General features: G+C 40.1%; 1 protein-coding gene across 1 annotated transcript in view; it reads right to left on the bottom strand.

The window, feature by feature from the left end:
• Positions 1-15,734, bottom strand: part of LOC129178149 (metabotropic glutamate receptor 7-like) — a 112,672-nt gene that overhangs the window by 29,326 nt on the left and 67,612 nt on the right. The window contains exon 6 of the mRNA XM_054770075.1: positions 8,456-8,656. Coding sequence (XP_054626050.1) covers positions 8,456-8,656 — 201 coding nt within the window. The remainder of the gene's footprint in view (positions 1-8,455; positions 8,657-15,734) is intronic.

Below are 15,734 nucleotides of genomic sequence, written 5' to 3'. Positions count from 1 at the left end.
TCATTTGAAGCATAAGGTCTAAATTGTTGACGAGGTCATTTTTAGCATCCCAGAGTGAGGGGAGATAATAAAAAAAAGAGCAGCGTGTCTGCAGGTTCAGTCACCTTGGCAATGTGTTCAGTGGGCCATAAGCGCAAATGGAGATAGTATTTTTGAACTAGGACACAGGGAGTCTAATGACAACTGGCATGGGAATTAAGAACTTTAATAGCTCTGACTATAAAAAGTATAGCGAAATGACCAAAAGCATATGTCCCAAACGCTTTTGGGAGCATGTTGTCTTTTTATCTAGAACAGAGCTTGTGGCTCTGAGAGGCCACGGCACCTTTTCCTGCGTTCTAAGCCAGAGGGGAATTTCATCTCCCTCCAGTTTCCTTTCCAAGGACATTTGTCACCGAACATTCTACAAAAGTTTCTGCCAGAAAGACTCTTGTAAAACACAACAAGACAAGAAAAGTCTGTTTCTGGTGAATGAACACAGGGACTACACAAAAATTGTTGGGGACTAAACTACAGATATTCCTTGTTAGACTTTTTAGCAACGCTGAGTGTAACATGTAACTTCATATGTAACTTCCATTTGTATGTAGGTGAAACAAAAGCAGCTCTTATGAAAGGTGGCAAGATCATACAGAACAGCAATCCCTCCTCTATCGCAGTTCATTGCTTCCAGACCCGACTGTGATAAGTGGATTTCGTGAAGTAGCGTGCCTTACAATAAATCACATATTTTTGGAGTTGGAGCATAGAAAACATGTTTATAACCTTCTAAATAGTTTTTATTTTTTTGCTCGTCTGTGTTGCTGTCAATGTCTTGCGGTTGGAGATGGGCAGAAAGTGACGTGGGGGTTCAGAGTTGAGCTTTAGCTTAGCCTGAGTTACGGCCGCAACAGTAGCTTGTGTTTTGATTAGTGATTTTTACTACACATTATTGTGCCAGTTGTGAGATAATTCAAACCTGCCATAAAAGCCTGTTGTTCCAGCGATCAAGTCTGGTGTCTAAGCGAACATTACAGCAATATTACTAAAAAACTAGTAACCAGTGTAGAATACTACATATCAAATCTTTGAATGTGTCTTCTTAATGCCTTACATTGATATTTTAGTTAATTTAGCCATTTTTATGCTGGGAAATGCTTAATTTAGGCAAACAATATGTACAACTTGCTTCAATACGCATACTTGTCGACTAATAACAGGCCATAGTCACCCACGAAACAGCAAAGATTTATTAATTTATTTGGAAAAAACGTGATAGAGCAAGCTGCCAAATTTGAGGCGCAATGTGGCGAGAAACGACTGTGTATGCTACCGCCCATTTTAACATACAAGTAATTATTTGATCCCTTATTGACAGAATATCAACATTAAATCCAGAAAAATGTATTAAATAAATAAGTTAGAAATTAATTTGTATTGTATTAATTTGTACTTTATCATCATTTTATTCCTTTAAATCATTTCCTTTTGCATTTTTTTCTTTAATGTTGGGAGGAAGGGTTCTACTGTGTGGCATGTGGCAACTATTTCAGTTCCTTGCCCTGTCAAGGTCTATAACAAAACACGCTGCATGGGATGCATGTAGAGAATCACTCCAAGTAAATTCCATCAGGGAAAAAACGGACATAACGAGAAATCTAATGGGGGTCAGCCACCTTCATATCTCTTCTGCTCCCACCAAAACAGACTTGTTAAAACAGCGTTTAAAGATGTAGACAAGTAATCGACGACTGTAAGCAAAATCTGTGACAGGAGCCACATTGGTACTGAGCGCTACCGGCGTAACAATTGAGCACGCACAAATGCACAAACACACACAGTCAGTCACAATTGTGATAGAAGCCATCAGGAACTTGGCGCGCCTCAGCTTTAGAGCAAATAATTAAGTGGCATTTCTGTGCATGCAGATAAAAAAGGAATTCGACATTCCTTGCCAGATATTTTCAAGGGAACAAAATGCTCTTTCTCGACTCCTAAGCAAGAGTACCGTCTAAGATGAAAGATTTATGCATTTGCATGTGACTCTGAACTAAGACTTAACAAAAGTGCACAGCTGCTCTGCTGTGCTGAGCAGTGTGGGTGGACCGAGGAGCCACTGCTGTGTTTCTCTCGCATCATTATTCTCGCCTTTTTTCTCCCTGCCGCTCATTCCTTAGCTCTGTGACTCGGGCACAGTGGGGAGATAAACAAAGGAGGTTTGCCCTCCTTCACTCACAAATATACATTAGCAGTGGTACGCACACATGATAATGTGTATGGGCTAAATGCACTAAGCTGCAACAAAACCACCTTCATTCACTTGAGAATATAAAAAGACAACAGCGCCACAGAAAACAGGACCATGTTCTTGAAATGTGCCTCCGTCTTTGTCACACTGAGGTGAACGATTCTTGCCAAGCACAAATCCATAAAATGAGTCCAGATGGTTACAGAGATTGGACAACGAATTCTCAATCAATTAAACGTATCTTCGCTTTGATAATGGCCCCCTGAAATGTTAGCACCACTGAGGCAAGTCAGTGCACACAGACAGTCTTCCTTTTAAAACCCGAGGACATCTCTGCCTGCTGGAAGTGTGTGCTGCTGCCATAGCGACAGTGTTAAAGGCTTTGTAGCCTGCATCTCACTGACAGAAGTTTGTTTTCACGCATTTCAAGAAGAATTTGCCCTGTTAAGTCTGGTCACTGTGCTGCTACAATGGACTAATATCCACATCTAGGCATGAAAATTCTAAGCGACTGCAGCTATCCCCTACGTACAATGCTGTCCTCTCATCCCGTCCTAAAAGACTCATCAGTCATTTAGCTTCTAACAAACAAACACGACACCACCACCTTCGGTTCCAGCTGTGTCACTGACCATTGTTACAACTGAATGGTATACTAACGAGGGTGATGCCACCTAAACGACTGCCGTTGGCTGGTAGAGGCCTCACCCCACTGTATTTAACGACAGTCGTTTTTTTGCACCACGGGAAAGTGAAACCATTCTTGGTCGGGGCCTGCCTCTACCTTGGAGGCTAAATACTTTGGGTCCTGCACCATCCCCACAGACAAGAGCTGTCCTATCTAGTCTTTGAGCATAAACTGATGAATTCTGCTCGGATGAATTGTCCAGTTACGATTGATTCATGAGAATACAATGACGTGGATGAATGAGAACATTCAGGCATACATAGTGTTAGCTGGACAAAGTTTCACTTACAGAAGCCAACAAACGAGCAACTCGTCCTTTCTATCACATAATGCCTCTGTTCTTTTAATGAAAAAACGCTGTGCAGTTTTGATAAAACTGCTCCTATAGCAACATCCACACTAAGCTTTTCAGGGGCCATATTTGTTTACTTTTTTTTTTTTATATATATTTGTTAATTTATATATTTGTTAATTTATATATTTGTATATTTGTTTACAAGATTAGCTTTTTTGTTACACAACCTTAAGGCCCTGTCACACCTTGACGTTTTAGCCAGCGCATGCCTGACGTGATCATTTTGATGGCATACGTTGAACTTTTGACGTTTTTATCAATTTTGTCATAGCATATTCATAACGAGTTGGACGTATACATATAGTAAGTTATATAGAACGTTTCTATAACTTATAGACAACTTATAACAACGAATGCGTAGCATGTTGCCGGCGTTCACAACTTTGTCCAACGCCAGTCTAACTTATGCAAACCGTGCGGCAGCGTATGGCCGACGATCACGTGCCGTAGCCTATAAAAAGGCTGCCACTTGATGACGCAAATCATAACCTCACTAGACATCGCAGTGTCAACATCACCATCATGCCGAAGAAAATTTCGAAGACCGCTGACAAGAAGTATCAGGGCAGTGACGGAGGGATCCATCACCACCCACAGCCTCCCCCTCCCACTCTCACTCTGATGGAGATGACGCGGGTTCTAACGCCTCTCAGGCACCGTCAATGGTATCGGAAGCTGCTTCCCCAGCGGTCACTATCTCCTCTCAGCCAACCTTTGCCAAGACGAGAGCCAAGAAGACACAGTTTTGTCTCAAGGTATGTTGACGTATTACGACTTGTGCGTAACTTACAAATAACGTGTGTGAATGGGCGTCAACCATCGCATAACTTATTGCCCGCGTATGCGGGATGTATGAATCATACGTTGACATACGACATACAACTTAGACGCACTACAACGTATGCTGGCGTGCTTCAGCGTGCTCTTAGCTTATACAAAACTTACCCATAACTTATTCGACGTACGTCCGCGTATTGGCCAAATTTTTCATACGTTGGCGTAAGCTGGCTAAATCTTCACAGTGTGACAGGGCCTTTAGCTGCTGCCTTTATCTTGTTAAAGGTTGCTAATTGGTTTTTCTTAACAGCGTGATTGACAGGTGATCAGTCCAGAGTGTAACCTGCCTCTCACCCTAAGTCACTCACAGTGACAGCTCCCCACAACCTGGGACAGAATAGGCACTACATAAATTGGATGCATGGTAATTTTTGTTGTTACACTATCTACTACAGTATATTATGTATATTTGACAGTGTATGTATATTTTAATAATCAGGAATTTAGTCTATACAGTCCTATATGTAATACATACCGAGAACATTTTCCCACCCTACATATCCCACATTACATCTATCATAGGGGAGAGTTATTTTAATGCGAGGCACAGTTGAGCTACTGCGTGCACCTCAGAAAGTAGGGCAGTTTGGGCAAAATAATTCACATATTTCTTTTTAAAAAGAGCTAACTCTGCTCTAGAACATTTTCTAAGGACACTGTGTTCTTCAGATGAGCCTCTAATGATCACTGGCTGACATGCCAGCACATCTGTAAAGACAGAAGTGTCTCTTGTTTCAAACCCATTTGGCTCTCTTCTTCCACTCACTGTTGCCCTGCAGTGCAAATGTCATGAATAGCCACTGACATAAATTGTTAAGCACATCACTTTCTGTACAGAACTAAATAATGCAGAGGTTTAAGAGCAAGAAGATCCATAACACATGAAATAATCCCTAAATATTATACAGAGACGCACCTATTTAGATATTTTTATAAAATAGACAGGATAGAATGTTTTGAATCAATTTGCCTGATTCCTGCTTTCTACTTGTACATTTTATTCATTTGTGCTGACTAATGCAAGGTGATGGTCTGATAAAACTCAGGTTAAAATGTTGGTTTTTATACTGTTTATTCCATCCCACAAGATACGTGGCTTCCTGTAACCCACAAATGTTGCCAACACATAATAATAATAATAATAATAATAATAATAATAATAATAATAATAATAATAATAATAATAATGTTATTTTTATTATTATTACAAAACTAGTGATGGACACATGATGAATAAAGTGCCAGTATAAAGACATTTTGAACATTCTTATGTATATCAACTTTGAACATCTTATAATAATTAATGTCTGAATCTCCATTTGGGCATTTCTGTGGGGAGTTTGCATGTTCTCCCCTTGTGTGCGTGGGTTTTCTCCGGGTACTCCGGTTCCCTCCCACGTTCCAAAAATATGTATGTTAGGTTAATTGGCGTAAAATCGTTTGATTTTGATTGGCGTAAATCGTCCGTAGGTGTGAATGTGACTGTGAATGGTTGTTTGTCTATATGTGCCCTGCCATTGGCTGACGGCCAGTCCAGTCCCTAGTGAAGACAAGCGGCACTAGAAAATGGATGGATGGATGGATTGATATTATTAATATTTAATAATAATATAAATAATAATAATAATAATTGTTATTGTTATTATTACAAGAATGGTGATGGACACGTGAGGAATGAAGTGCTACTCGAAAGACATTTTGAACGTCCATATATCACCTTTGTAACACTAAAATATAACATCTTATAATAATTAATGCTGATAAAGTTTTTCCATAAAAAGGTTCAGCTCCCCTTTTTAAAACACACATCTCCTCTTCCTAAAATGTACACTTTATGATAATGCAAATGGTATCTGTGCTTCTTCTCTGCAAAGTCTATTTTCAGTGTTTACAAACTGGAGATGTCAGTGTCCACATCTAATTTGGGAAAGTTACGTTACGGACCACGACTGGCTGCTCCATTTGTTATGATATCACAAATCATTGTTATAGGTAGGCTCCTTTTAATGGAAGATGAGTACACGGTGGATGAATGTGAACAGAGCCCAACTACTCAAACATCATTATGTATGCTGAAGCCTTGTGTAGGAACATGAAGGAACGCACCCTTTAAGAGGAGGGGAACTTAACGTGATTAGCAATTAATGAATCGTTAGCAATTTTGAGCTGCTCAGTGTCTTCCTTAGAAGTAATCAGGAACAAGTCAAGCAGAAAGTGGTCAGAAAGTTCCTTCATGAATAATCATGAGCTGATCACTAAATACAGATTTATTCATTTTGTCTATTTCGGTCTTTTTAAAATAAAAAAAAACAATGAAGTACTATAACCTCAGTTTGATTCAGTGGTAGTTGTGTTAGCTAATGATGATGTGTATAATACCCATTTGTATTTTAACATCTTGAAATAAGCATCGTTTTGACTGGTGTTTTTCCACAAAAAATTGGCGGGGCACCAAACAACACCGGAGAAACTACAGTTCTCTCTCTTACTGTCTGACATACTTTTTATCCAACAACAACACACTGAACAAAACAGACTTGCATCATTTATCATCAAAACTGTCATACAATTTTAGCAAAGAGGAACAGCAGCATTGATCAGCAGATCTGCTGATTGTTTTCACTGCTCTTTGCCAGGCCTTTCCACATTCTTAGATATTTTCCCAGGCTGGAAGGATAACCTCCTCTTCTCCTCCCAGATCTCCTTGTAACAGAGCATGGAATCCATGACCTCTTTCGCATTCAATAGCCTTTAATAATCGTTATCCTTAATAATGGCCGCGACAGTCAGTTGAGCCCAAAAGAGCAGTCGACATTGGTGGGTGTGTCTCCTCTCTCGTTTTCACTTTCACGGTGATGAATCTCATTTTGATTAGCGTGCTGCTGCTTATGGAGACATAATGAAGTGTAGAAAGTTATTAGAAACTATTTATTTATTAAATTAGTTATTAGAAACTAATAAGTGATGTTATTCTTCCTGAGTGTGGCTGAGCAGGCACACACTGTGTTCTTTAGCCCAGAACGAGGCACACACTGCACTCTTGTGCTGCGCACCGCACATATTCTTCCACCGCCACACTAGCTCTCGAGCGAGTGTTGTGTTTATGGTATTGAAGCGTGTTTGTTTTTATTGTTATTGTTTGTTGTTATTGATGGGATATCGGTCCGATATAAGCCAAAAAACACTATTGGATCATATCGGCCTGCATCTAAAATCTCCGATATTGGCACTCCGATAGAAGTAGTCCATTCCAGACTCTGCACCAGCACTTCCATCCAGCAGCAGCCCTTCTATTCAGCATGCAGAACTCACGTGATCACAACAACAGCGTGCCAGTGTGTTTAGCAAGGAGTAGGAGTGATGTGAGCCGTGTGGCTGTGTTTTTTGTTAAAGGCCAAAAAAGACGATGCAGCTGAGTGCAAGCCGCATGGTGGCCTACTGGTTAGCATCTTGGCCACACAGTCAGGAGATCTGGAAGATCTGAGTTCGAATCTCTGTTGGGCATCTCTGTGTGCATGCTCTCCCTGTGCAGGCGTGGTTTTTTTTCTGCGTACGCCAGCTTCCTCCCACATTCCAACACATTATGGTTAATTGCGACTCTAAATTGTAATAGTTCATCCATAGTATGAATGTGAGTATGAATGGTTGTTTGTCTATATGGGCCCTGCGATTGGCTGGCGACCAGTCCAGGGTGTACCCTCTCGCCCGAAGTCAGCTAGGATAGGCTCCAGCATACCCCCACTAACAGAATAGAACTGGAGAAGTTTAATACATCCAACCAATGATTTTCGCTACACCACGGCTTCCTTAAACATCCACCACTGTTTGACCCATTTGCAAAGCGTGAGCAGCTCCCACGAGATGGCAACACTTCAATGAGCACATCGAGCAAGTAATATCACTTGATCAAGCCTTTTCTAACATTCCACGCTACTGAACAAGCACTAAAAGTATGTATGATCTGTGCTGATATCGGTTCGATATCGGTATCTGGCAGCAGTAGGAATCAGATTGGAAGTGAAAAAGTTGTATCAGGACACCCTTAGCGTTCGTAACCACAAAACAATGTAACAAAGACCGAGGAAACACCTTCACATAAATTGTAAAAATACATGAATACATAAAACTTGAACGGGAGTTTGTTGCATTCATAAATCTTTAACATTAAAAAACAAAATGAAACAAGAGAAACAGACTGTGACCATTTTGTATTTCATCAAATATGTTAGTCAATATAACAAATACAACTTTGGTTAGTTCTAAACTTCCAAATACTTTCTCTCTATAATTTTTTTTTTTTTTATGGTGATATTAATAAAAGAAAAACAAAAAACGTTGTCATACTCACCGTTGAAACTGGAATTCCGGATGTACTTGAGCAAAGTTTTGCCCTCAGCAGAGTCCATTTGCGGACAAACGCCAGGATGGTCGGGACACAGGTCCCTCTGAATGTTGTGCAGCGCGTGGGCCATGGCGTACACCGCATCAATCACAAACTGCACTTTCCCTTCCTGCTCATACTTGGAGTCGATCCCGATGCGCTCTTGGCCTGAGGGAAGAAGAGCAAGACGACAAAGAGCCAAATGCACCACAAGCCATTAGACGTTACATCGGCACTCACTATCATCTCCACTTCCAATTCCTTCCTCCATTTGTCATTTGCTGGCAGTTAGTTAAAGCCTGATTTTGAGGGAATTACACCTGAAGGGACATTGCAGTAGACTAAATAAATAACATGTTTAATTCCCAGGAGCCAAAATTGCTAAATATCAGGCTGTGCTGTTTGTGACAAAGCCAGCAGATTGCATTAATGTGCTGTTATACAAAGTAACAGGCTGCTAAAAACGGCCCTCATTGGCCCCATCCACAAGGTGATAAAAATCACCGTGAACTTTAGAGACACACTCCTCTGCACTGCCTTTGCGTTCTTTTATATCCTCCTCACAGTGCACTGCCCTTTCACTATGGGTTGCTGTAAAGGTTTTGCCTCCTGCCGCTCAAACACAGCATGAATACATAATGTACAACCTGCTTTTGGATTCTGGTTGTGTTCAAATTTGCTGTTTTTCACTCAGAATGGTGGAAGCTGCGGTGATTCCAATGATAGAATGGAAATGACATCAACACAAAGATTACTAGTGCCACTAGTCATCAGAGTTGTAATATTCAACTGTCTGTGACAAAGAAAAACAGACAGTACTGAGAAAATAAGAACAACTACACAATTTAGTCAGACCGCTGTTTTCGTGTCGAGCAGTAGACGAGCGAGAAATGCTAAGCGAATATACCGTATTTAGCATAAGATTGTGGCAGATTTCCTAAATGGAGGGATGTCAAAAACAATCAATGTTGACATTTCAGCCCATTTCTCACAATTTAATATATACCACAGCCAACAAGCAACCTTTGTACGTCAAAGAAATGAGTATAAGGTAACCTACATGCACAGTCTCTGAATTCAAAAGCCTCCTGTCAGCATTTGACATTCATAAATAAAACCCAAGTTGAAATATAAAGAAAGAAAAATATCGAAACTGTTGCACGGCCTTCACAGCTATAAAAGGTATTCTTAGCTGGGATTGAGGGAAGAATGAAACTCATTTAAGGTAATTTCACGCAGGGTTTGTGAGGATCACAGCATGGACGTGCATCTTTTATCTTTGGCGCATGATGAAATACGGCAAACAGTTGAAGAGAAAGAACACCAAATCCATTGGCAAATAGTCATTTGTGTCACGCTGCCATTACCATCAATATGTATACAAGCAAGATTAATAAAGCATCCCACATCACCAGCATCACCCACGTAGATAATGAATGTGGCGTGATGCCTGTCAAAGCGTTGGCACCCGGTGTTTAAGAAATATGAGCATGCATCACTGTTAGCAGCAACACCATCATTATAGCTACCACAAACAGGGTAATACAACAAAAATGGGGCCATAGAAGTATTCATTTTGCCTGTTGTCACTTCCACTGTAATTTCAAACCTAAATAAGGTGGACTCCTTGCAGAGCTGAGCTGACTCGGTCTTGAAAGGACATAGGGAATATGATGTTTGCTACTGGAGAACTTCAAGACGGATGTTTAGGAAGCGGGTCCGCAGGCGTTAAGCAAAATATTAATGAAACAGAGGAACAGATATACCATGGGAAATTCAACAGGAACATCTTAAATGAGGCAAAGTAACAAACAGCCTGCTGCCTCACAGTTGACTGGCCTGCATATAGAGTATAGCTTGCAGGCGCTCTAATGTTCTCATTATAGCAACTATATGAAGTAATGCTACTTCATTACTAACGAGCAGCTTCAAAACCATTGACGTGGTATGTCGGCTTTTAATAAGGAGGGAAGCGTCTGTCATTGTCATTATCAACTCCAAATATACTATAATTTTGTCATGTTGAAACTTACATTGTTCACTTACTGGCCTGTCTTCTGAAGGGTTGTTAGTTATCAAATGTATCTTTACATCTGTCCGTTTGTATTTAACACAGTGGACTGACAAAAATGATCTTTACAACTATGGTTGGAGCCTATAAAATGTTTACTGCCTTACTTCTTTACTGTATACTGAGCACAAGTCACCACTAGCTTCCTTGTAAACAGGAGAAAAGATGCAGGCGCCTCCATTTGACATATTAGGATTGGATTCCATTTAGGTTTCAGAGGCAAGTTGCTGCAACTTTAGATGTGCAATTTGTTTGTCAATTGTATTTTTTGCCTTAATTGTACTTATTTTGTTTTCTTTAATTGTGGACAGCTTTAGGAATGGTTCTGCTGTGCACTTCACTGCATGCTATAGAAATATAATAAAATAAGTGAAAATCTAGATTGTGAGCAAATCTTTCAGCTGGAAACAGAACAAGAAAGTGGAAAAATACTATGTTAAGAGCTATTAAAAAATATACAGTATATTATTATTTCATTAATTTTACATTTTGACAAAATGTTCTGTGTGTAAAATGTCCAATCAGGGATATGAATGGTTTTAAAACTGTACAAAAAACAAGGAAAATTGCAAAACACTTTTTACTTAGTCAACTTCTGACAGCTTTTGGCCACTTCCCTGTGCCATTTTCAGCCTTAGGATACCAATTCAACAACTTTAACACGCTTAACAACTAAATTTGGCCAAGGTCTGAATCAGTCGGTGCTCAACTGTAATAAACACAATAAATACTTGCCACCTACAGAATTTGTATTTGACTTCTTTGTGTAATCACGTGACTGGGAATTAATCATGTAGCTTTATTACAGCGTTAGCATTGCTCTGTATGTTTCCATGCACAGCCACAAGCACACCAAATGAAAATGAGGAATATGCATGTCACGCACCATAAAAGAGGCTCTAATATGATGTACACCCTAAGATGATGTACACCCGCCAGCCTTTTATAACATCAACACTCGCTAGTCTTTTTTATAACATCACACAACCAGAAAAGACAAAATGAAGAATGGCTCCTTAAACAAACCAACACCAGAACTCCAGCCGAAGCATTGATATAAACCTGACAGACATTAATTATTCAAGGCACCAAATGATGGTAATGTGGATAAACAGCCTAGTGCTGTCACAAGGGAATGAAGAGAAAATGGGTTTAAGAGTTGTAGAATATTAGTCACAGGAGCAGACGGCGTAACTATAGTACGACTAAGACACGTGATGCATTGTTATTGTTTCAAGTAATAACTTTGTGTCAACCCGCTGGGCACGGACACTTACTGTTGGACTTTTTGCTGCAATGAGAGGGACTGAATAGAATATCAATGGTCTATCTACAGCTACTAATACTAAGTTAGGATGGGTACCAAAACTTGGTACCATAACGGCACCGGTGCCAATGTAAACGGTCCAAGTGCTTGAAGGTGATATTATGCAAGTAACCTTGTGTAAATTCATTTTGCTCAATTAACACACAAGTCTTGCAGGTAGGATTAACAGGCAAACACCATTGTAACGGCCCTGTGATTGGCTAGTGTACCCCGCCTCTCGTCCAAAGTCATCTGGGATACGCTCTAGCATACCCCCGTGACCCTAATGAGAATGAAGCGGCATAGAAAAGGAAAGGCTGAATGAATGAACACCGTTGTTACAGTATCGAGGGAAAGGCTTCTTGAGACGTCATCTGTACTTCTGTGAAGAAAAGTGTCGAACGTTTCGCTCCTCATCCGAAGAGCTTCGTCAGCGAACTAACAAGTGCTGGTAGCCTCGGCCTTAAATACAGTAAGAGAGGGCGGAATTGGTGTGCCAACACCCTCCTCCTATGGTTCCTTACACTAAGACTGGGCGGAGTAATCCTGCCATTAGCACCTCCGAACAAAGGGAAGAGTAGCTCCCTGTAGTTGGGTATGAACGACTCTGATACTGGCTCGTTAGCATCTATTGTTCTGGCTTGGCCCTGGCTCTACCTCATTTGCAAGACTAAGAGCTGTGGGTTTTGGTCTCAGTAACCTGCTGAACACAGGGTCCAAATTAATGAGGAGCGAAACGTTCGACACTTTCTTCACAGAAGTACAGATGACGTCTCAAGAAGCCTTTCCATCGATGGACAACTCCTGTACGACTGAGAGCCTACACAGACGCGTTGTTACAGTAGTATAACATGGCCATAATTGTGTATCAGTTATCAATTTGTGCTTGAACTGTGTGGAATGTATGCACTTGAAGTATTGTAAAATATTTGTCCTTTTCTTTGCACATTCCTAATGTTCTGTATTGCTGCTGGTTTTGCTCTGATAATTATGATAATTTGTTGTGGATTTGATTTCATATTGGTGAATTTATTATTTACCATAAATTCCGATGTATAAGCCGCACCCACTGAATTTAGAGGAAAAAACGGATTTGTTCATACACTCCTGATCAAAATCTTAAGACCAGTTGAAAAATTGCTAGAAAACCTGGAAAACCTAGAAAACCCCCTTTTTTGATTTCATGTTTTCGTGGGTTTTATGAGCTGGAAGCCCAAATTACGTAAAAATAAACAAATAAACACTTGAAATTGTTAAAATTGTGGGCCCTGAATCTATAATCTATGAAAGTTTAACTTTTTGAATGGAATTATGGAAATTAAACAACTTTTCCATGACATTCAAATTTTTTGGAAAGGGTCTGTATATTAGGGATGCTCTGTTCAGGGTTTTATGCTACCGATACAATCATCCAGGGCTGAAATTGGCCGATACCGATCACATGGATTAATTATACATTTTTCAATTTATTTATAATGAGTGCTATTGGCCAGGGGTGCCGTATAAAGGGGAAAAGTCAGTCAGTTCCAAGGTCCCTTGACTGCCAGGGGACCCAAACAATAGGTAATTACACATAAAATTTGTCATTAATTAACATGATTTTTTTCATGGGAGCCAGAATTCTTGGCTGCACTCCAGCTACTGGCTATATGATATGAAAAAAAATGAAGCATAAAATCACCTTAATTTAAACAAAAACATATTTCACTTACTTGAAGAGAACATGTATCACTGGTGAAACTTTCACTGGATGAGACGTGTTCTTGAAGGAGACTTTGTATATTGGTGGAACTTCCAGGTAAGTGAGAGAGCACTTGGCAAATTCGGTTTCTTTCACTGATGAGAAAGGCTGGTCATCTCGTCCGATGAATTCAATTATTTTTTGGGTTATTTGCTTAGCCTTCTGACTGTCATGCACAGACGCACGAGTGTTATGCATTAGCTGCTGTTTGAATGATGATCACACCGTGAGCCTCCAAAACTCACCATACTCCATCAATTGATTGTTCTTCCAATGCCGTATTAAAGGTTTTTTAACGTGCTACCCCCGCAAGATAGTTCCCGTGGCATGTGTTAGCAGTTAAGTTCTACAGAGGAGACATGATTTGTTATTGTTTTATTGTTTTGGTGGCACGGTGCTGCCAAAGATGTTAGTTAGGTCAAGACACTACACTGCACGAAAGCATCGTAATAGTGATAGGCACAGGTGATCGGCGTTTGTAATCGGCACTGAAAAGCAAGTATTGACACACGGCAATCTTGTGATTTTTCACGGAAATCGGTCGATAATGATCGGTGGCCGATCGATCGGAGCACCCCTTATCTATATACTGTATGTATACAGTGGTGTGAAAAAGTGTTCGCCCCCTTCCTGATTTCTTATTTTTTTGCATGTTTGTCACACTTAAACGTTTCAGATCATCAAACAATGAAAAATGACAGTCAATGACAAAACAAGTGAATACAAAAGGAAGTTTTTAATTTAAACTTTTTATTATTAAAGCAACAAAAAAAAAATCCAAACCTACGACTTGTGTGAAAAAGTGGTTGTCCCCAAAGCTAATAACTGGTTGGACCACCCTTAGCAGCAACAACTGCAATCAAGTGTTTGCAATAACTTGCAATGAGTCTCTTACAGAGCTGTGGAGGAATTTTCGCCCACTCATCTTTGAAGAATTGTTGTATTTCAGCCACACTGGATGGGTTTCCACCATGACCTGCCTTTTTAAGGTCATGCCACAGCATCTCAATAGGATTCAGGTCAGGACTTTGACTAGGACACTCCAAAGTCTTCATTTTGTTTTTCTTCAGCCATTCACAGGTGGACTTGCTGGTGTGTTTTGGATCATTGTCTGTTGCAGAACCCAAGTTGGTTTCAGCTTGAGGTCACAAACAAATCGACGGACATTCTCCTTTAGGATTTTTTTGGTAGACAGCAGAATTTATGGTCCCATTTATCACAGCAAGTCTTCCAGGTCCTGAAGCAGCAAAACAACCCTAGATCATCACACTACCGCCACCATATGTTACTATTGGTATGATGTTCTTTTTCTGAAATGCGGCGTTACTGTTTACGCCAGATGTAATGGGACACACAACATCCAAAAAGTTCAACTTTTGGCTCGTCAGACCTCAGAGTATTTTCCCAAAGCTCTTGGGGATCATCGAGATGTTTTCTGGCAAAATTGAGATGAGCCTTAATTTTCTTTTTGTTCAGCAGTGCAGTGGTTTTTGTCTTGGAACTCTGTCATGCAGGCCGTTTTTGCTCAGTGTTTTTCTTGTGGTGGAGTCATCAACACTGACTTTAACTGAGGAAAATGAGGCCTGCAGTTCTTTGGATGTTGTTGTGGGGTCTTTTGTGACCTCTTGGATGACTTGTCACTGTGCTCTTGGGGTCATTTTGGTTGGCTGGCCACTCCTGGGAAGGTTCACACTGTTCCATGTTTTCGCCATTTGTGGATAATGGCTCTCACTGTGGTTCGATTGGAGTACCAAAGATTTAGAAATGGCTTTCAAACCTTTTCCAGACTGATAGATGTCACTTAATCTTAGTTAAGTTATGTTTTAACAGGGGGAGCAATCACTTTTTCACACAAGGTTATGTAGGTTTGGATTTTCTTTTCTCCCTTAATAAAAAAAACCTTTCACTTAAAAACTGCAATTTGTGTTCAGTTGTGTTGTCACTGACTAATATTTAAATTTGTTTGATGGTCTGAAAAAAATAAGTGTGACAAACGTGCAAATAAATAAGAAACCAGGTCAACTTGCATGTTACAAAATTTTTTGACAAACTTTGTATGTTTTTGTTTTTTTAAAGTACGGGTTTGGACACATGCACCATGTCAAAGCTACAGATTTGGCACTGGTAT

Source organism: Dunckerocampus dactyliophorus, chromosome 1 (genome assembly GCF_027744805.1).
Source record: "Dunckerocampus dactyliophorus isolate RoL2022-P2 chromosome 1, RoL_Ddac_1.1, whole genome shotgun sequence".
Taxonomy (NCBI): Eukaryota; Metazoa; Chordata; class Actinopteri; order Syngnathiformes; family Syngnathidae; genus Dunckerocampus; species Dunckerocampus dactyliophorus.
The sequence above is the reverse complement of the archived record's forward strand: the minus strand, read 5'-3'. Positions and strand labels throughout refer to the sequence as shown.